The sequence below is a fragment of the Musca autumnalis genome, unplaced genomic scaffold (assembly GCF_047663935.1).
Source record: "Musca autumnalis isolate F117 unplaced genomic scaffold, ASM4766393v1 scaffold_5, whole genome shotgun sequence".
Taxonomy (NCBI): domain Eukaryota; kingdom Metazoa; phylum Arthropoda; class Insecta; order Diptera; family Muscidae; genus Musca; species Musca autumnalis.
The window spans coordinates 29,733,958-29,753,534 of record NW_027412088.1 but is presented as its reverse complement, the minus strand read 5'-3'; the positions used below and the strand labels follow the sequence as shown (position 1 = coordinate 29,753,534).

At 36.5% G+C, this 19,577-nt stretch overlaps 1 protein-coding gene across 1 annotated transcript; it reads left to right on the top strand.

Moving 5' to 3' along the window:
* The first annotated feature begins 18,018 nt into the window (after window positions 1-18,018).
* LOC141406077 (arylalkylamine N-acetyltransferase-like 2) lies at window positions 18,019-18,866 on the top strand. The gene has a single exon (XM_073991115.1). It carries the CDS (start codon window positions 18,052-18,054, stop codon window positions 18,772-18,774), a length of 723 nt encoding a protein of 240 aa, XP_073847216.1. The 5' UTR covers window positions 18,019-18,051; the 3' UTR covers window positions 18,775-18,866.
* Window positions 18,867-19,577: the final 711 nt, after the last annotated feature.

The following is a 19,577-nucleotide window of genomic DNA, read 5'->3' as shown; positions in this document are numbered from 1 at the left end:
AACCTAAACAACCCCTAAAAATTGTCAACTTGAATCGCGATTTATTAAAAAAGCGCTACGGCGATTTTTTCCTCATCTTGCTCATAGTTTCAGCAAAACCTTCCATTTAAATTTTGCTTCAAGAGAACCGTGTGACTACATCGGACCACTCTTTCGGTTACCTCCCACACAAAGTTTGGAAAGAGTGCAGTTTAAGTACTCATCAGGGGCCGTTTTGAAATTTTTGGCAACATGTTGTGTATGCGGTCCTAGTTACGATGTTACAATTTTTCGGGGGCAAGTCCACACTTCCTGAGAAATTGGTATAAAAACTTCCAAAAAACCCTATAGACAGCAGAACTATTGTGTTTACTTCTTTTCTTTAGGTTCGAGCCTAAGGGTATATTTCTATCGGCACTGATGACTGGTACTTTCTTACTTGTTTCCGCAGATGGCAGAACTGCACTAAGTCCGCTATCACATATGTCAACGACGAAAGGAACCGACACCAAAATCGTGCAATTATCCGCATACACTATCTATGCCGTCTGAAGGGTGTTGAATTTCAGAAAGGTAGACGTAGGGGATGGAAGATACCAAGCAACGGTCCTGACCGGTTTTAACATGGCAAAGCCCAGGATTTATCTTGGTCCCTCTTTCATCCCGAGTGGACACTGACCTCCCCGTGGTGTCACCTGGGGAACTGCCTTTAACACCCGTTACAGGCAGTGAGCTAACATGTGCCGTGCGTTCACCCATAAGAACGTTAAAAACTTGGGTTTGGGCGTCGGGTTAATAACCCTCCCCTAGAAAAAACAGTCTACTATGAAAAAACGAAAGAAAAGAAAAACAAACCCCTCTAAAGTTGACGAACCCCGCAAACGTTTTAAGGACCATGATCTGCGAATCTGCACCTGGAATGTTCGCACTCTTTATAGAGAAGGTGCAGTCTTCGCATTGGCAGACGTACTTGAAAAGTACAAGACCGATATTACTGCCATACAGGAAATACGATGGATTGGGAAAGGCGTCACAACAACACCTAAAGGTGACGCACTGTATTATAGCTGCCATGACACAACGCATGAGTTTGGTTGTGGATTCGTAGTTAGTCGGAAACTAAAACATCTGGTATCCAGCTTCACACCCGTGAATGAAAGACTTGCTACAATTCGAATAAAAGGCAAAATTCTTCAACATCAGCTTTATTTGCGCTCATGCTCCCACTGAAGACAAGGACGAACTGACCAAAGATATATTTTATGAGCGCTTAGAAGAAACATATTCACCGTTGTCCTACCCATGACAAAAAATAAAATTACCCTCGGCGATTTTAATACCAAAATTGGAAAGGAGAATATATTTGGCCCAACAGTCGGAAAATTCAATCTCCACAGTGAAACATCTGACAATGGTATGAGGGTGTTAGACTTCGCGGCGGCAAAAACATGGTAGTTAGCAGCACCAGATTTCAACATTTCGACATCCATAAGGGCACCTGGCTGTCTCCAGATCAGAAAACAAAAAATCAAATTGATCACGTTGTGATAGATAAAAGACATTCATCGAGCGTGTTGGATGTGCATTCGTTCCGAGGAGCAAACATAGACTCGGACCACCACCTTGTTGCAGCAAAGGTACGCACTCGGTTAAACGTAGCAAACAAAGTACTAACAGACACAACACGAAATTTAGACATCGGACAGATAGACACAGCATATTCCACTCAACTAGCCCAATTGCTTAATCAAAGCACTCCTCATCCCGATAACATATCAGCGCAATGCAAAGTATTGCCGACTCCATGCAAACAGCCGCAAAATCCATACTTGGATACCAGAGACCTCCACCAAGGAATCCATGGAGTGTTGTGCTGCTACCGAAGAGAAAAATGCGGCAAATAGGGCTACTTTACAAGCAGTAGCAACGCGTAGCGCACGAGAGAGGTATCGGGAGAAAAGGAGAGAGGAGAAACGTCTTTTCCGCAGGAAAAAGAGAGAGATGGAAAAGCGGGAGTGTGAACAAATCGAGATGTACAGGAGAAAGAATGAAGTCCGAAAATTCTACCAAAGTGTCAAGCATCAAACTAATGGCTTTGGTACAGGCACATCCTCCTGTAGAGACCAGCAAGGTAATTTGCTAACTATTACAGATAGTGTGCTCAGGATATGGAAAGAACATTTTTCAAAACTGTGGGTAGCCAATGGCAGCGAAGACGACGAAGATACCTCACACCCAATCCCAGAAAATAGTATTGAATGTATACTGCCCAGCCAAGGTAGGTAAAGACAGCAATAAATCGGCTGAAGAAGTATAAGGCAGCAGGAGCCGATGGCTTTCCAGCCGAGCTGTTCAAAATCGAAGGCGACACGCTGATAAGGTGTATTCATCAGCTAGTTAGCACCATCTGGCAGGAAGAACGAGTACCCGACGATTGGAACCTGAGTATCCTGTACCCCGTCCACAAGAAGGGAGATGAGACTGTATGCTCTAACTATAGGGTCAGGGATATTGTGCGAACGACTGAAGCCTATGGTCAACGAGATAATTGGACCATACAAATGCGGCTTTAGACCTGGCAAGTCCAACATTGACCAGATATTTACCCTTCGGCAAATCCTGGAGAAGACCCAAGAGATGCAGATCGACACCTACCACATTTTTGTCGATTATAAAGCAGCCTTCGACAGCCCACTGCGTTCAATGGTATTCCAAGCCATGTCTGAATTTGGTATCCCCGCAAAGCTCATCCGGCTTTGTAAAATCACTTTAACTGAAACGAGGTCCTCAGTTAAGATAGCAAAGAACCTCTCCGAAGAGTTTTGTACCAAAAGAGGTTTCAGACAAGGAGACAGCCTTTCGTGTGATCTTTTCAACATTCTGCTAGAAAAGGTTATACGAGAGGCAAACGTCAAAAGAAGTGACACAATCTACACCAATAGCCACATGTTACTTGCTTATGCTGATGATATAGACATCATGGGACGATCAGTAAAAGAAGTAACCGATACCTTTATGAATGTCGAAGGAGAATCTGCTAAAGTGGGTCTGGCGGTAAACGGCGAGAAGACCAAGTTGATGGTGTCGACGCGCAATGCGTCCATAGAGATTTTGAGGTAGTATAAGACTTCGCCTACCTCGGCACCTCCGTAAACACAACAAACGACATCAGTTGTGAAATAAAAAGAAGAATTGTATTGGCCAACATATGCTATTTTGGTTTAAGTAAGCAGTTTAAAAACAAAGCAACATCTCGTCAAACAAAAATAACGCTCTTCAAAACACTGATACTACCCGGGTACCTGGGTACTTGCGCAAGCAGACATGACAGTGCTTGGTGTGTTTGAGAGAAAAATTCTTCGAAAGATCTACGGACCCATCTGCGTTAACGGTGAATATCGACTTCGCATTAAGGCCGAGCTGTATCTGCTATACAACGACATGAATATAGTTAAACGTATCGAGATGCAGCGATTGCGTTGGCTAGGCCATATCATAAGAATGAGCGATGATGAAATTCGGACCGCATGGCGGTGCACGCAGAATTGGCTGGCCAAAGAATAGATGGCGCAAATAAGTGGATGAAGCGATGACAAGGCGCGGTATTCCAGAGTGCGAAGCAACAAATAGAGAGAAATGGAGATCTTTTCTTAGTTCGGCCTATGGAACAAATGTTCTGTAATGGACCAGCTAAGTAAGTAAGTAAGAGGTTAAACAGTTCCGGAGATATCACCCCGCCTTGGAGAACTCACTGTTTTACTCAATGGGTATTGGACTTATTATTCCTGTACTCAAAAAAGACTGGCGTCTACACATATAGTGAATTATCAACGTTTCTCTATATCCTCGAACAGCTTAATATGGTTGACTGTATCGAAGGAGGATATCTGCCGTTTCTGTCGGCACTTGACCTCATTCCCGTAGTACGTTCCATGATTTACCCCGTTAGTCTTGTTTTCAATTATTTCCAACATCACCCTCAGAGTTTAGTTAGACCATACAAAATATGCCAATGCGTAGAATATTTGACGAAGAGCCTGAGACCAATATTGTGATTTGAATAAATAGAATATGTACACCAATACATATAACCTCAGCGTCAGGCAATGAACACACACAAATGTAATTTGTCGGTTCCCTATCATGCCCATAACCTAGTCTCTATCACAGAATTTGCATTTTATTTACTGTTATTGGCATTATGTAGATTACATAATAATTATAATTTAATCTATAACAGTCAAAGTCAAATATACGCGTTGCAATGTGGAGGTTTAAAATAAAAGGCAATTGACTATGCTCACAAAAATTGAGTCCGCAAATAATTCTTCACTCTACCAGAACAATGAACGCTACGAACGTTTTAAAATTTCGCATCATTAAACCATCGGATCTTGGAAAAATACAAAAATTCTACTTTGACAACTTCTACGCCCATGAGCCAGTATTTAGGTCTACCCGCAAAGTCAGACCAAGTAGACGAGATCAAAATGATATGGCCGAGTGTGTAGAGCGGGGAACGAGTATTTTGTGTTATCGCGAAACTCACAGAGGAAATGAAGAAATTATTGGTGGCATTTTAGCTATGCCAAAGAAGAGTACTTATGTTGATGAATTATTTCGGGAGTCTGAACAAGAAGGTAATACCAAATATGGCCATTATCTGAGAATGTTGGCAACTCTGCACAAAGAAGCGGACATTTGTAAGCGTTATAATGTCGATCAACTGTATTTCTCATTAATGGGAGCAGTAGATCCCAAGTGGCGTGCGCATAACATTTCCAAACGTCTTGCCGACGAATCAGTGGCACTGGCCACAGATATGGGCTATAAGGTCTATGCCATAGATTGTACGAACAATTATTCGGATCGTATATGTGAAAAGCATTTGAAAATGTACAAATTGGCTTCAATAAAATACAAAGATTTTGTGGATGAAAATGGTAGACCGTATTTTGTTGTTCCAGAACCACATCAGGGTGTAAATACCTATGCGATTCCCTTGCCCTGGCCTATTAAAGCATTTCAAGGATATAAAAATTAATTTATTATTTAATTTGATTTTGTTAAAGATATATGTATTCAAAAATATATATGTACATACAAAGTCAAAACTATTTTTTTATCTAATAAATGAAGGATCCAAGAATGTATGTTCATATTAGTGGAATTTAAATTTAGCGAATTGGCAACACTAGACATGAAAGTATGTCCCAATTTACATTGGGCGAGTTTACTTGCGGCAATTGTCATTTTGTAGGAGAGAGAGAGGTGAGGCATATATAAACTGATAATTGCCGCAAGTAAACTCGCCTAATGTAAATTGGGACTATGCACTTCAAGCCAAGGCAAATTTTTTTAAGGTAAATGCATGAATTACAACAACTAACAAATTTACAAAAGCAACATTGTTGTTATTGAAAATTAAATGTCAAAGAAAATATTGAATAATGGGGTCGTTCTAAAATATTCTCAGGAAAAACATAAATACATTTTGAAAATTCTCTAAAATAGAACAAATTTGATTCAAAATGTAAATAAAAAGAATTCAGAACTGTCGTAGGTCATTGTTATTACACGTTTACGATGAAAAGAAGTATTTTATGGTAGCAAATTTCGAATTTTCAAATTTTATTAGTAGACCCTATTACATTTTGAAAACTAAATTTACAAAAAAAAAGTAAAAATACAGTTAATTGTCACTTCTACCTTATATAAATGGTTTTGACCGGCATTAACATGGCAAAGCCTCTTTCATCTCAAGTCGACACTGACCTCCCAGTGGTGTCACCTGGGCAGCTGTCTTTAACATCCGTCAAAGTTAGTGAGCTAACATGTGCCGCGCGTTCACCCATAAGAACGTTAAAAACTTGGGTGGGGCGTTGGGCTAGTAACTCCACCCGTCAAAACACCGCCTACTATAGAAAAAAAAAAACAAAGAAAAAGAAAAAAACAAACCCCTCTAAAGTTGACGAACCCCGCAAACGTTTTAAGGACCATATCTGCGAATCTGCACCTACAATGTCAGGACTCTCTACAGAGCAGGTGCAGTTTGCGCACTGGCGGATGTACTTGGTAAGTACAAAGCTGATATTATCGCCTTACAGGAAGTGCGATGGAACCGGACAGAAGTAAAAATAACAAAGGATAATGCACTGTATTATAGCTGCCATGAAACGATACATGAGCTAGGAGTTGTATTTATGGTAAATAGGAAGCTTAAAAATCTCGTCTCCAGCTTCACTCCGGTTGATGAGAGAATTGCCACAATCCGTATAAAAGCAAAGTTTTTTTAACATCAGTCTCATCTGCGCCCATGCCCCGACCGAAGAGAAAGATGAACAGACCAAGGATATATTCTACGAGCGCCTAGAGAGAGCATATGACCGCTGCCCTTGCCATGACATTAAGATTGTTCTAGGAGATTTAAATGCTAAAATTGGGAGAGAAAATATATTTGGTCCCACGATCGGAAAGTTCAGCCTTCATGAGGTAACATCCGACAACGGAATGAAGCTGATCGATCTGTTCACGACCGGTGGCGAAATGCTTATAAGGAGTATGCATCAGTTAATTACCGAAATTTTGCAGGAAGAGAACATACCCAACGATTGGAACCTCAGCCTCCTATGTCCCGTACACAAGAAAGGACACAAGACGGTGTTTACAAATTACAGAGGCTTAAGTCTGCTCCCAATCGCATACATAGAGCTGTCGAGTGTACTGAGTGAACGTTTAAAACCCATGGTCAATAACAAATTGGGTTATACCAATGCGGTTTTAGACCTGGTAAATCGACAATTGACCAAATCTTCACACTGCACCAAATACTGGAGAAGACCCACGAAAGACAGATGGACACATACCACCTGTTCGTCGGCTATAAGGCCGCCTTCGACAGCACAATTCGATCAAAGGTGTTCCAAGCCAGTTCTGAGTTTAGTATCCCTGCAAAACTTATAAGATTATGCAGGATGATATTGGCTAATACAAGATCAGCTGTTAAAGTAGGAAATAACCTCTCGGAACCTTTCGAGCTTTCAGGCAAGGTGACATCCTATCGTGTGACCTATTCATCATTCTATTGGAAAAGGTCATACGAGAAGCGAATGTATATACCGATAGAGATAAAAATAGCACAATATACAATAAGGATATAATGTTAATGGCCAACGCAGACGATATTGATTGACAGCCACCTTTGCGAAAATTGAAAAAGAATCTGTCAAAGTGGGTCTGGCAGTCAACGGCAATAAGACAAAGTTTATGGTATAAAGACGTCGAGTAGACTCGGACTAACTGTTAAAGTTCAGAACTACAATTTTGAGGTAGTAAATGACTTTATTTACCTCGGCACCGCCATAATTAAAAAGAACAACATCAGTTTTAAAATCAAAAGAAGAATAATATTGGCGTTGACGGTGAATACCGACGTCGCACAATGGTTCAAGAAACGAAAGAAAAACCAAAATTTTGTTTTGTCACTAATATTTAGTTTCTATATGAGATTCGATAGTAAACATATTGAGACTAAGGAAACCAAAAAATTAGGTAAAATTATTGCAAGGTGCGGGCGTGGGGTACCCCTAAAAACTAACATTTTTCCCATGTTTGAGAAATACGTAATTTTTGCAAACTTCTGGAGAAACTATAACAGATATTGCGTTCATTGTTTTTTTTTTTTTTTTTTTTTTTTTTTTTGTTAGGTAGGGTGCATTGTGGTCTTTAAAAATAGTATAAATAAATTATCGTAGCGCTTACACAACATGAGCTATTTTATTTTTCCTCACGTACTAAATTTTACGAAATTCCAAATGTAGTGGACTAGAACTTTTGTGGAACAACATGGAACAATGTTCTGTTTCACACAAAGATGTCTGTCCGAGAGTCTCCTCTTTCAGCCCATATGGTAACATGGGGCGCCTTCGCCACTGGGGCGGCTACGCCATCGCCGATTTTCTCGCAAACTACAAATGATAGAAAAATCCGTTAAAGGAAAAATTGTGAGTTTAATGTAGGTCTACCATCTCCCAAAAGTTGGCAGTTGTGTCATAGGTATGATAGCGGACGCACGCTGTTTTGGTTTTTCAGGGTATTGGGAAAAATAATTATGGTAGGTATGTTAAGTGATATCTTCTTTACCAAATAATTCGCATGAAAAAATCAATTACAAATGTCAATATATAGCATTTCCAAATTAAATGAAACCTTTTCCAAATTGAATGAAACTTTTTCCAAATTAAATGAAACCTTTTCCAAATTGAATGAAACCTTTTCCAAATTAAATGAAACCTTTTCCAAATTAAATGAAACCTTTTCCAAATCAAATGAAACCTTTTCCAAATCAAATGAAACCTTTTCCAAATTGAATGAAACCTTTATTATTATTAAAAGAAAAAAGCGAGAATATTTTGGAAAGAGAAAGAAATAAAAAATTATATGGGTTTTCAATGATTTTTTACTTAAATTCTAATCCTTAGTAATGACATAAAAGTGTACCTCCCTGAATGTTTTGCGTCCTTGAACTTAAACATTTCATAAGTTTTGGGCATCAATTAAGGTTATAGCGACATAATGCTAAAGAGAGAATTAACGGTTAAAAATGACTAATAATAACAGGGGCTAATTGTATTACATAATGAAGTGGTTCACGATTTGCTGCTTGTGGAATTTTCAATGGACATACTCATTACATAATTGGAGCAGTCCTGTTTATTGAGATGTTGGTTACTATGCTCAATCACTTCAACGATATTACGATCTATTGTTTGATCGCGTAGTACCACTCTGGTACACAATTTTATTTTTGAAAATACCTTTACCGTTGGGTTCAACATTGCTGAATATGACATTAAAAATTTCAAATTACACCGGTTTAATCCTATCATTATGTGTATTCGTTTACTTATTAAGTTATTGCATAAAAATCATCCTAAAAAAACTTTCAAAAATAAAATTGTGTGCCAAAGTGGTACTACTCGATCGGACAATAGATCGTAATACCGTTGACGTGATTGAGCATAGTATCGAACAGCTCAATCAACACGACTGCTCCAATTATGTAAGGACCATGTCCATTGAGAATCCTCCAAGCAGCAAATCGTGAACCACTTCGTTAGGTACTACAATTAGCCCCTGTTATTACACTGTGAACCGAAAATTTGGGGCAGAGATGATGCCTTTTGGGGATGAAAGCCCTTGGTGAGTATATTAAGAATCCCGAAGGACAGATCCGCCGTGAGTCGAACTTCCGAGTTATGGCGTGAAGTTTTTGGTGAAGACCCTGTAAGGCATCTGAAATTAGCGTTATATCTTTTTTAACTGTTGTTTTGCCTTATTTATGAGATGACTTGTCTTCAGTCAAATCGAATGAAGATTATTTTTGTAGAGCATTATACGAAAACAAAAAACATAGTTGATTCTGAGCCAAAACAGGTTAAATGTCAAAAATGACCATGAAAACGCGACAAAATCGATTAGTTGTCAATGACGGTCGTACCTAAAATTTTCTGAGCGACATTTTTGAAAACATATCGAAGCTGAAAAATGTCATCATGTGGTACTTTTATAGCGCTTCTTAAAATAAGGGACAATTGAAGGAAGGGAGGGACATTGAAGAAAGGGAGTTAGAAGGCCGAAATGCCCTACGAAAATAATCCTCATTCGATTTGAGTGAAGACAAGTCATCGCATAAATAAGCTAAAACAACAGTTAACAAAGATATAGCGTTAATTTCAGATGCCTTACATGGTCTTCAGCAGAAACTTAATCAGGCCACAACTCGGAAGTTCGACTCACGGCTGATCTGTCCCTCGGGATTCTTAATATATTATCTCAGCCCCAGATTTTCACCTCCATTTTGTGTCACGGTGTTATTAGGAATTTTGTAAGCCTTAATTCTCTCCTTAGGATAATTTCGCTATAACCTTAATTGATGCCCAAAAATTATGAATTGTTCAAGTTCAAGGAAGCAAAACATGCAGGGAGGAACACTTTTATGTCATTACTTAAGATTAGAATTTAAGTAAAAAATCGTTGAAAACCCATATAATTTTTTAATTTCTTTCTCTTTCCAAAATATTCTCGCTTTTTTCTTTTAATAAAAATAAAGGTTTCATTCAATTTGGAAAAGGTTTCATTTGATTTGGAAAAGGTTTCATTTGATTTGGAAAAGGTTTCATTTAATTTGGAAAAGGTTTCATTTAATTTGGAAAAAGTTTCATTTAATTTGGAAAAGGTTTCATTTAATTTGAAAAAGGTTTCATTCAATTTGGAAAAGGTTTCATTTAATTTGGAAATGCTATAGTAATATTATGAAATATGTAAGGGGTGGAGCGCCTACGCCGTGATAGGGGTGTGGTGGATTAATGTTAGAAAATTGTAATGTTTAACTTAAATTCTTTATGCCATAGACATTCGCATATAATGTGAAGATAAAATCAATTATTATCCTAAACGTATCTTGTTTTAGTAATATTATGATTTTTGTACCTAAATTCAAGGTACCTACTTCAATTAAGTACTGACTCTGGTTCTTTTTGTGAATTTTGAAATTATTTTTGATTATTCAATAGAAAATATGTTCCTTTTTCGCATAATGTTGATATTTAAGGAAGAAGTATGGAGAAGTATGCAGTTTTAGAGCCCGTTGGTGAATGTCCCATATCGATGGCGAAGCTGCCCCATGGGTGGGGAGGCTTAGCCACTTTTTAGACATTTTGTAAATTCTCAAAAATATTTTAAAAACAAGATATGCTAATATTTTTACCAAAAATAATATTTGAAAAAACTTTAACGGTGTCGATATGAGAACATTTTGAACAAATATACTTTGGTTCCCGTCCCGTTCCGTCCGTTTAACACTTTTTTAAATTTATTTAAATTACATGGGTGAAAATGTGTGTTTTCCCATATGAATTACAGCTTTTTTACACAAAGTAACATTTTTGGAGTATATGAGATGTATAAGTTCTATGAAAACCCTAGGAGTATTTTTTTAATTTTTGAAAAAATAAAAATTTTTCGTAATTTTTTTTTTTTTTTTTTTTTTTTTTTTTGAAAAATTTGTATGTATGTATAAGTTCTATGAAAACCCTAGGAGTATTTTTTTAATTTTTGAAAAAATTTAAATTTTTCGTAATTTTTTTTTTTTTTTTTTTTGAAAAATTTGTAAAAAAATTTTTAAATTTGTTTCGATTTTTTTGGTTTTTTTTTTGTATATTTATAGTTTATTTATTGCCTTTTGACCATCTTTAATATATAAGAAGATATAAAAACACAAAAACAGTGATATTTTAACGAAAAATAGTAAAAAATTCAAACGTTTAACTTTGACCTTGAATTCCTCTTCAACTGCCAGACCGAATTTGAACGCTTATAATTCACCGGAAAACTGACATCATGTTATTCAAACCATGGATCCTTTCAAAGAAGTTGAACATGTTCTTCATCATGAAGACATCCATTCGGCTGAAATCTATGGCACAGTAGATAATCCTGTTGTACTCATCTAACCCAAACCCATCTCGGTCAGAAAAGCCTTCGCTCCAGCTTTGAGTTACCAACTTTTCAGCATTTCAGAACTTTACAAATTTTTCACTCACTTGCTCCCTTTTGTTTCTTTATTTTTAGTAGACAACATTTAGGGCCTGTTTCACTATGTAGGGAACGAAAATGATTGCGAACGAAAAACACCTACACGTTGGTTTTCAACATTTAAAAACACTGTGCAACACTGGAAATGCAAAAAACTTCTAATGGACATTTCTGAAAGTACATATTGAGACTACAAAAACCTTAATTGGGTTTTGTGTTCTTAGATCGGGTTTAGATTTTATGGCCTCATCTAAACCGACCTAAAATGAGCCTTTTTTACAGTGATCGGACCTTTATCTCCGAAACTAATAAGAATTTTGCTTCGCAGTCTTCAGCAATATTGTAGCCCTAAAGTAGTAGAACATATGTGTCAAACGGATGAACTAGGAAAAGCTGCATCTAATGCATCAAACTCGTTAAAATATAGAAAAGTTTACATAATTTCTAAAATGCTGGTCAGTAACAACTAAACTGTTGGGAGTTGAAACAAGTAACCATTCTAAAAATTTTCCAAATAATGTGACCATCAATTCTTCAGAACATTCTGAAACTCTAAAATGGTTATTTCACGTTGTTTAAGGGGTATTTCATAACATACCTTTTACAAAACTTATTTCAAACAATGTTCACACAGGCTGTTTATTCTCATGTTTGGGATTTCAATGAATTATTGAAATATTTATCAAATTGTTGTTGAACAATTTGCTATAAACAAGGCGATAGAGGCATTTTACAACAAAATAATGTTCTGAAGAGTTGTGTATTACATTCCAGAGAATATTTTCCCAAAAGGTAACATTAAGATAAATTTAACATTTTGGGAGATACCCTGCGAAATATACACAAATTATAGAATTTTTATATATATTATAAAATTTGAGGCAATAAATGCAGGTTTTCGAGTTCCCTATTCCTCCAAATATTTTCTTCTTGCTCTTATCTACAAGTTTGCTGCAGATGTCAAAACAAGATTCGTATTGGTTTCAGAGATACAGCCCCGATTTGTTTTAAAAATTCGATCTTTAACCATGTTTAGATGAGGCCATAAAAACCGAACCCGATCTAAGAAAACAAAACCCAAATATGGTTTTTGCCTATTGGTCCTCTACTTTCATAAAATTCTGGACAGAAGTTGTTTGCACGCGATTGGCTCAAAAATGTTGCACAGTGAAATCATACACGAGTTTAGTTGTTATACCCTCAGCATTTATGCTAACGAGGGTATATACACTTTCATACGGGCAAAATGTGCCTCATCGAAATAATGGTTTTAGACCCCAAGTATGTTTGGACGAAATGTGTTTCAGACAATTTGGAGTCGATTGAGCAATGTCCGTCCGTATGTCTGTCTGACTAGCTGGCTGGAGCGCACGATAACTCTCGAACGGATGAACCGATTCGGTTAAAATTTTGTCTTTCGTAATATTTTGCCCAAACTTAGTTTATGTTCGAAGATGGGTTATATCGGTCCACTCCTTCCGGTAACTCCCACACAAAAGTTCGAAAATGTTCGGAAAATTTGTGCGCACGATAACTCTTGAAGGGAGTGACCGATTTGGTCCATACTTTGCACATCCTGAAAAGTGTACCAGGCTTAGATAAGGTTTCAATATGGACATCATCGGTCCACTCCTTCGGGTACCTCCCACACAAAATTTCGGAAAAGTTCAGTTTAGGGCCATCTCTCGAATCGCTTTGATTTTTGTTTTAGCAACTTGTATTCACTGCCCCCCATACGACGGTACAAGTATCGTTAGGGGCAAGTCCATACTTCCTGAGAAAATAGCATGAAAGTTGCAAAAAACCCCTATGACATCGTGTGAGGTAGTTGGAGTGTAAGATAACTCTCGAACAGTTCTGCCGTTTCAGTCCAAAATGTGGCCTTCGTAATATTTTGTGCAAACTTAGTTTAAGTTCGAAGATAAGCAATATCGGTCCACTCCTTCAGGTGCCTCCCCCACAAAAGTTCAAAAATGTTCGGAAAAAATGTTCGTCCGGTAATTCTTGAAGGACCAATGCTTTGACACGTCATTTTCACCCATGCTTTGACATGTCATTTTAACCAATGCTTTGGCATGTCATTTTCACCAACCCCTTGGCATGAAATTTTCATATTGTTTGGAAAATGGAAATGCTGTATTGAAATATGGTTTTCATGAAAAACAAAACTCTTTATTAATTCAAACGAATTCATGAAATAACTACAATTAATTTATCAGTTTAGTTTTTCAAAAGTTTACTTCCAAAATTGCAATGTAATCACCACCGCTGCAACGCAAAAGATTACTTCCTCCGTTCTCCGCAACTGATATTCTTTCATCTTACAAAAGGTTTTTTCAATTATCTCCCCATCACCAGTTCAGATTTCGACATGGACTCCAAATGCACTCCTTTAAGTATTTTTATTTCGTAAATTACTTTTATTTTATAATTTTGTTATTTTATAACAACATTTTGGTAATTTATACTCTTTTGTTTAGTGACGGAAATATGTAGGGATCTACAACCCGGCTTGCTTTAGGGATCTCTAAGAACAAAATGTAACGAACGGGGAGGAGAGACTTTTTATGGAAAATACCATATATGCTTAATTAATTTATTTTTAATTGTTTCCTTCCAAAAGTAGTTTCTTCCTTATTTTCAGATTCTTGTTCCTTTTCGTTTCGGACTTTTTTTTCAAATTCCAAGAAGCGAGATTTGATTGATTTCATTCTATGTCAGATTTAGAACAGACAAGGGAACTTTTAAAATAGCAATGTGTGCAGTCCGATTCTATTTTTAGCTCGATGGTTGGGACTTCATATAATACAAATTGTTTAGAAGTTTTAGTTGTTTGATATGCAGGAAATGTAAGACAACATCACGACGACAGTTCTAACAACTTTGGTCTGTTCCAGAAACTGCAAGAATCTACTTATTTTTACTACGATAAAAATTTTTCCTTTATGTTATCGGAAAAAATAGTAAAAATTAGTAGATTTTTGCAGTACTGGAACATACCAAAATGAAAATAAACAGGTGTGTAAATAAAAACACAAACATCATCTCTATTGGATCGATGGAATGGGTACAAATGCTGATGAAAAGATCGGATCTTTCACGACTTCCTTTGCATTGGTTCAAATCCTAATGAAAAGATTGGATCTTCCACGACTTCCTTTGAACCAATGCAAAATATGACATGAAATAACGTCATCGCAAAGAACCCCTTCCGTCAAATTTTGCTGGGCGTTGGTTGTGATTTCGAGTCTCCGACAATATCAAGCATATTCATAGACTAATGAACATACAGACGATGGATCACTCAATTTTTCCGCGGTCAAGTCACACAAATCCGAAGACGATTTTTGGGGAAAATTGCAATATTTTCTTGGATATTTTTATCTGAGGATATACTTCCCATCAAAAACTATCCCTATGTAGCCTTTTGCCAGAACAAATATTGTAAGTGGCATTTTTTTGGAATTTTTTATTGAGTTCTTATTTACCACACTCAGTTCGAACATACTCGGTGAGAGAATTCCGACGTCTATGTTTTCATTAGTCTATGGCCTATTGTAAATAACACTGTGATACAAAAGTGGACAAAATTTTTTTGCAGGATTTCTGATGCACAAATTCGGTTTTGTGGGAGTCCATAGAATACGAAAATTCCTTTGGTTTCTTTGGGTCACTTCGGGTTTTGATTTTGTAACGGTAAATGTAGTGAAAAATGGGCTTTCTTGGATTTTCAAATTTAAACGGACATTACTTCTTTTTTCCACAACCGATTTGCACACACTGTTTTTCATTATAAAGGGTAGAGTAATGCCTTTCGAACAAGCCATAGGCTTTTAAAATCGGTTAACAAATGGCTAAGTAATAGTGGTTTAAGTGTGAGAAAAACGCATTAAAAAACAGTAAAATGTTTTTCCTTGTGCTCTAGGCTGCGTAAACGACACCTAACAAACAGTACAGTTATTTACTGTTGACAAATAGGAGATTTAGTTGGCTTTCCAAAATGGGAAAAACCAACGAAATCGGTTGAAAAATGAATGCATTATGGCATTTATTGTGTTTAAACTTTTTGGTTTTTTTCATATTTTCCTTTGCTGGGTAGCTAATGTTCAAATTTGGACCCTATATGTCCAATCCTTGTGTGTTCGAGAATCCTTTGGACATTTTGTGTGATAAAAAACCCTATCTATCCTTATCCCCGCAAATTTTTGAGCTTTAATCCTATCCATACTTTTGCCGCTTCATACGCCCAAAATTTTTAAACTCCCCCTAAATACCTAACTTGTTTTTGGGAAAAAAAGTATTTCAGTCCACACAGACTGAGGGGTATATCTCTGTCGGCAAAGCCGACTGATACTTTTTTACTTAATTCCATAGTATATTTTATGGGGACCAAAGGCGAATTTTCAGGAAAACGCGCTACAGACCAAAAATACAAATTTGTAGTTTATTGGGTCGCTCTAATGTATGATTGATGATTGAATAAAACTTTTTGAGAAGGAGGTATGTGAATGAAACTAGAGTATCTGTCGCATTTACTTACTTTCTTGCTTCGTTTGCCCTCTACAGAACATTTGTTCCATAAGCAGAACTAAGAAAAAATCTCCATTCTCTCTATTTGTTGCTTTATTTTGCCAATTCGGGACATCGTGCTTTCTGTTTTCGTCTTCGACATGTTGACTCCTTCTAAGCCTTGGCCTTTCAGTTTTTCGTGTACCACCATGTGGCCGTAGAAAATAAATAACTTTTGTACATACTTTCTGATAATGTTGGGGCGCTGAAAATCTAACAATCCAAAATAAATCCTCGAATCTATTTTCCAGCGGCCTAACAAGACAAACATTCAGTTAAGATTTTTACAACGTACATACGCATATGTCCATAGTTTTTATCAATTGTAGACATTTCTTTAGGAAGCATATGTCAAACAGAATGTTGGGTTTGCCTGCTGAATATGATAACGCATAACGATTATATATATTTTATGACTCCTACGGTCACTGCAATCTAGCACTAGTTTATATTACTTGTTGAAGTGAAGATAAGAGTTGCTAGTTTGTAGTTGGGTTAAGAACTATTTTGTGAGGTAGCAAGTAAATTGAAATTGTTGTAAATAAAATTCAGTATCTTACAAGTACCTACATCGGTCAGACGTTTTGCTACTTCTTTATTGAATCTCCACATACGAATTGCGGTTTTATATTCAATGCTCTATGAACCACATATCTTATATTAACATCCTTCGAGCCGGATCAAAGCAAATTTTTTACATTTCGAGCCGGATCATATAAAATATTTACATTATTTACTATTAAGGCTATAGCCTCAAATAACACGGATTTCCCCACCCTAATATTATTTCCATCACTAAACACTCACTCTCTACTCTGTTTGATAAGATTTTCAAATTTAAACGTGATAGCAAAAATTAGTAATTCCATGCAAAAAAAATATCAGAATCTAAATGTGCAATCAGTCCATAGACTAATGAATCGTATAGACAAAGAGATTGTAGTGTGCTTCTTTTTGTAGGTGACGCCCTTACGGAAACTTTTTAATCTTTTCACTCAATTGTACAATGTTTTGGGTTAAATTGCAATATTTTGTTGAATTTGTTTATATGAGGATGTAGATCTGGCCAAAGATTATCCACATTATTATCAGAATGAATAGTTTAAAATCTATAGTAACTATAAATAAAACTACTAACGACATAGACTAATAAATTTATAGACATTTATTTGCTCTCAGCATTTATCTTCGAAATTTTCGAAAATTGGTAGATGGCGTTAGTAGGTGTTAGTAGTTTTATTTAAAGTTACTATAGACTTTAAACTATTTATTCTGATAAAAGACAAAATATGGATAATCGTTGGCCAGATCTACATCCCCATGTAAACAAATTCAACAAAATATTGTAATTTACCCCAAAACATTGTGTGAAAAGATCAGGTACTGTGCATACCGGCGACACCTACAAAAAAGAAGCACACTACAACTCTCTTTGTCTATGAATTTATTAGTCTATGCTAACGACATCTACCAATTTTCGAAAATTCGAAGATAAATGCTGAGAACAAATCTACATATGTCTATACGACATAGACTAATAAATTCATAGACAAAGAGAGTTGTAGTGTGCTTCTTTTTTGTAGGTGTCGCCGGTATGCACAGTACCTGATCTTTTCACACAATGTTTTGGGGTAAATTACAATATTTTGTTGAATTTGTTTACATGGGGATGTAGATCTGGCCAACGATTATCCATATTTTGTCTTTTATCAGAATAAATAGTTTAAAGTCTATAGTAACTTTAAATAAAACTACTAACACCTACTAACGCCATCTACCAATTTTCGAAAATTTCGAAGATAAATGCTGAGAGCAAATAAATGTCTATAAATTTATTAGTCTATGCTATGTATACGATTCATTAGTCTGTGATCAGTCATTAACCAGTGTGGACGGCGAGCGGATAGCATGAACAACAACTATGACCATAGACTAATAAATTTATTAGTCTATGCTATGACCATCGAGTCGAAATCGAACAAGTCTATCAACGTTCCGACGATTCAAATAGAAATCATAAAATCTAACGATTGTGACAAGGTAATTACTTTCCTACGAGAAAACTTTTTCCCACAAGCGCCATTGGCTAGCTGTGAACCTAAATGGATACCCTCGGCTGAAGACGAAGCTGATCTACGCAAATGTATTATACATTATGGCTGCAGTATAATGGCCATGGAAAATGATGAACTTGTAGGAGTTTGTATAGCTTTGCCCAAGAAACGATCATCAATTGATGAATATTATAAGGAGGCCGAGAAGGCAGGCAAAACAAAACATGGTTATATTATGAAATTACTTGGAGATACAAATAGTAAAGCGGATATATTCAATCGCTATGGTGTTGAGGAAATTTTATATTTATTTTTGGCATCAGTGGCAGCCAATCAACGTGGACGGAATATTGCAGGCCTAATGACACGCGAGTTGATGCGTTTGGGTAAATCCATGAATTATGAAGTTTTATCAATGGATTGCAGCAGTTATTATTGTGCTCAAGTGTGTGAACGTCTGGGTATGGATTGTTTGAATTCAACCTTGTATGCGGAATATTTGGATGAGATGGGTGAAGTTATGTTTAAACCCAAGCCACCACATGTTGCCATGAAAACATATGCTCAGCGTTTGTAGTGTATTGATTGTTTTGAAAAAGGCAGATAAACTTAACCAACTCAGATTATCCTATGATAGAGATTAATATAATAAAGTGTAAATAAAAATTACTTATCATGGATTTTTTTTGTTACAAACATATACATATTTTGGTGAATGTTATTGTGCACAATCTGGACTTTAATTCGCTGTTTTTGTGATCGCAACTAATGTAACAAGTATTCGACAACGGTGTCACATACAAGTTATAACGAGTGGTTTTGACTAGGGCTGAGGTAAGCTCCGTCGCTGCCAGGGTCGACCTAAGGTCCCACAAATCTTAAGTAAAACACGAGTGTTTACAATTTCAATGTTTATTATAAAACTCTTGGTGTTTGATAGACAAACAATATGTGTGAGGAATATGGATGAGATGTATTTTAGATAACCAATGGATAGATGACAATATGGTTGTTGTAATCAGCTCGATGGTCATCGGGTTTTAGATGTGGGCTCAATGGAGGGATGGATATCAATGCGGGTGGAATGAGAAGTGAGAATTGTATAAAACGGTCACGTTAAAAAGTTTTTCATTCAGCTTCCGCATAGGAATTCCGCCGCTGTTGATTCTCTGCTACCAGTTACCATGTGTACATGCTATAAACAGCATTTATTGATCCCAAATCAGTCTATACAATCTTTAAAACAGCAACCCAACCAAAAAAACTTGGATGTCGTGCATTGTACTTTCTACTACAAATGCAACTTTTGAGAAAAAAGAAGATTTAATTTTTTTTTCAGCGGCAAGTCCATACTTCCTGAGAAAATGGCTTGAAAGCTGC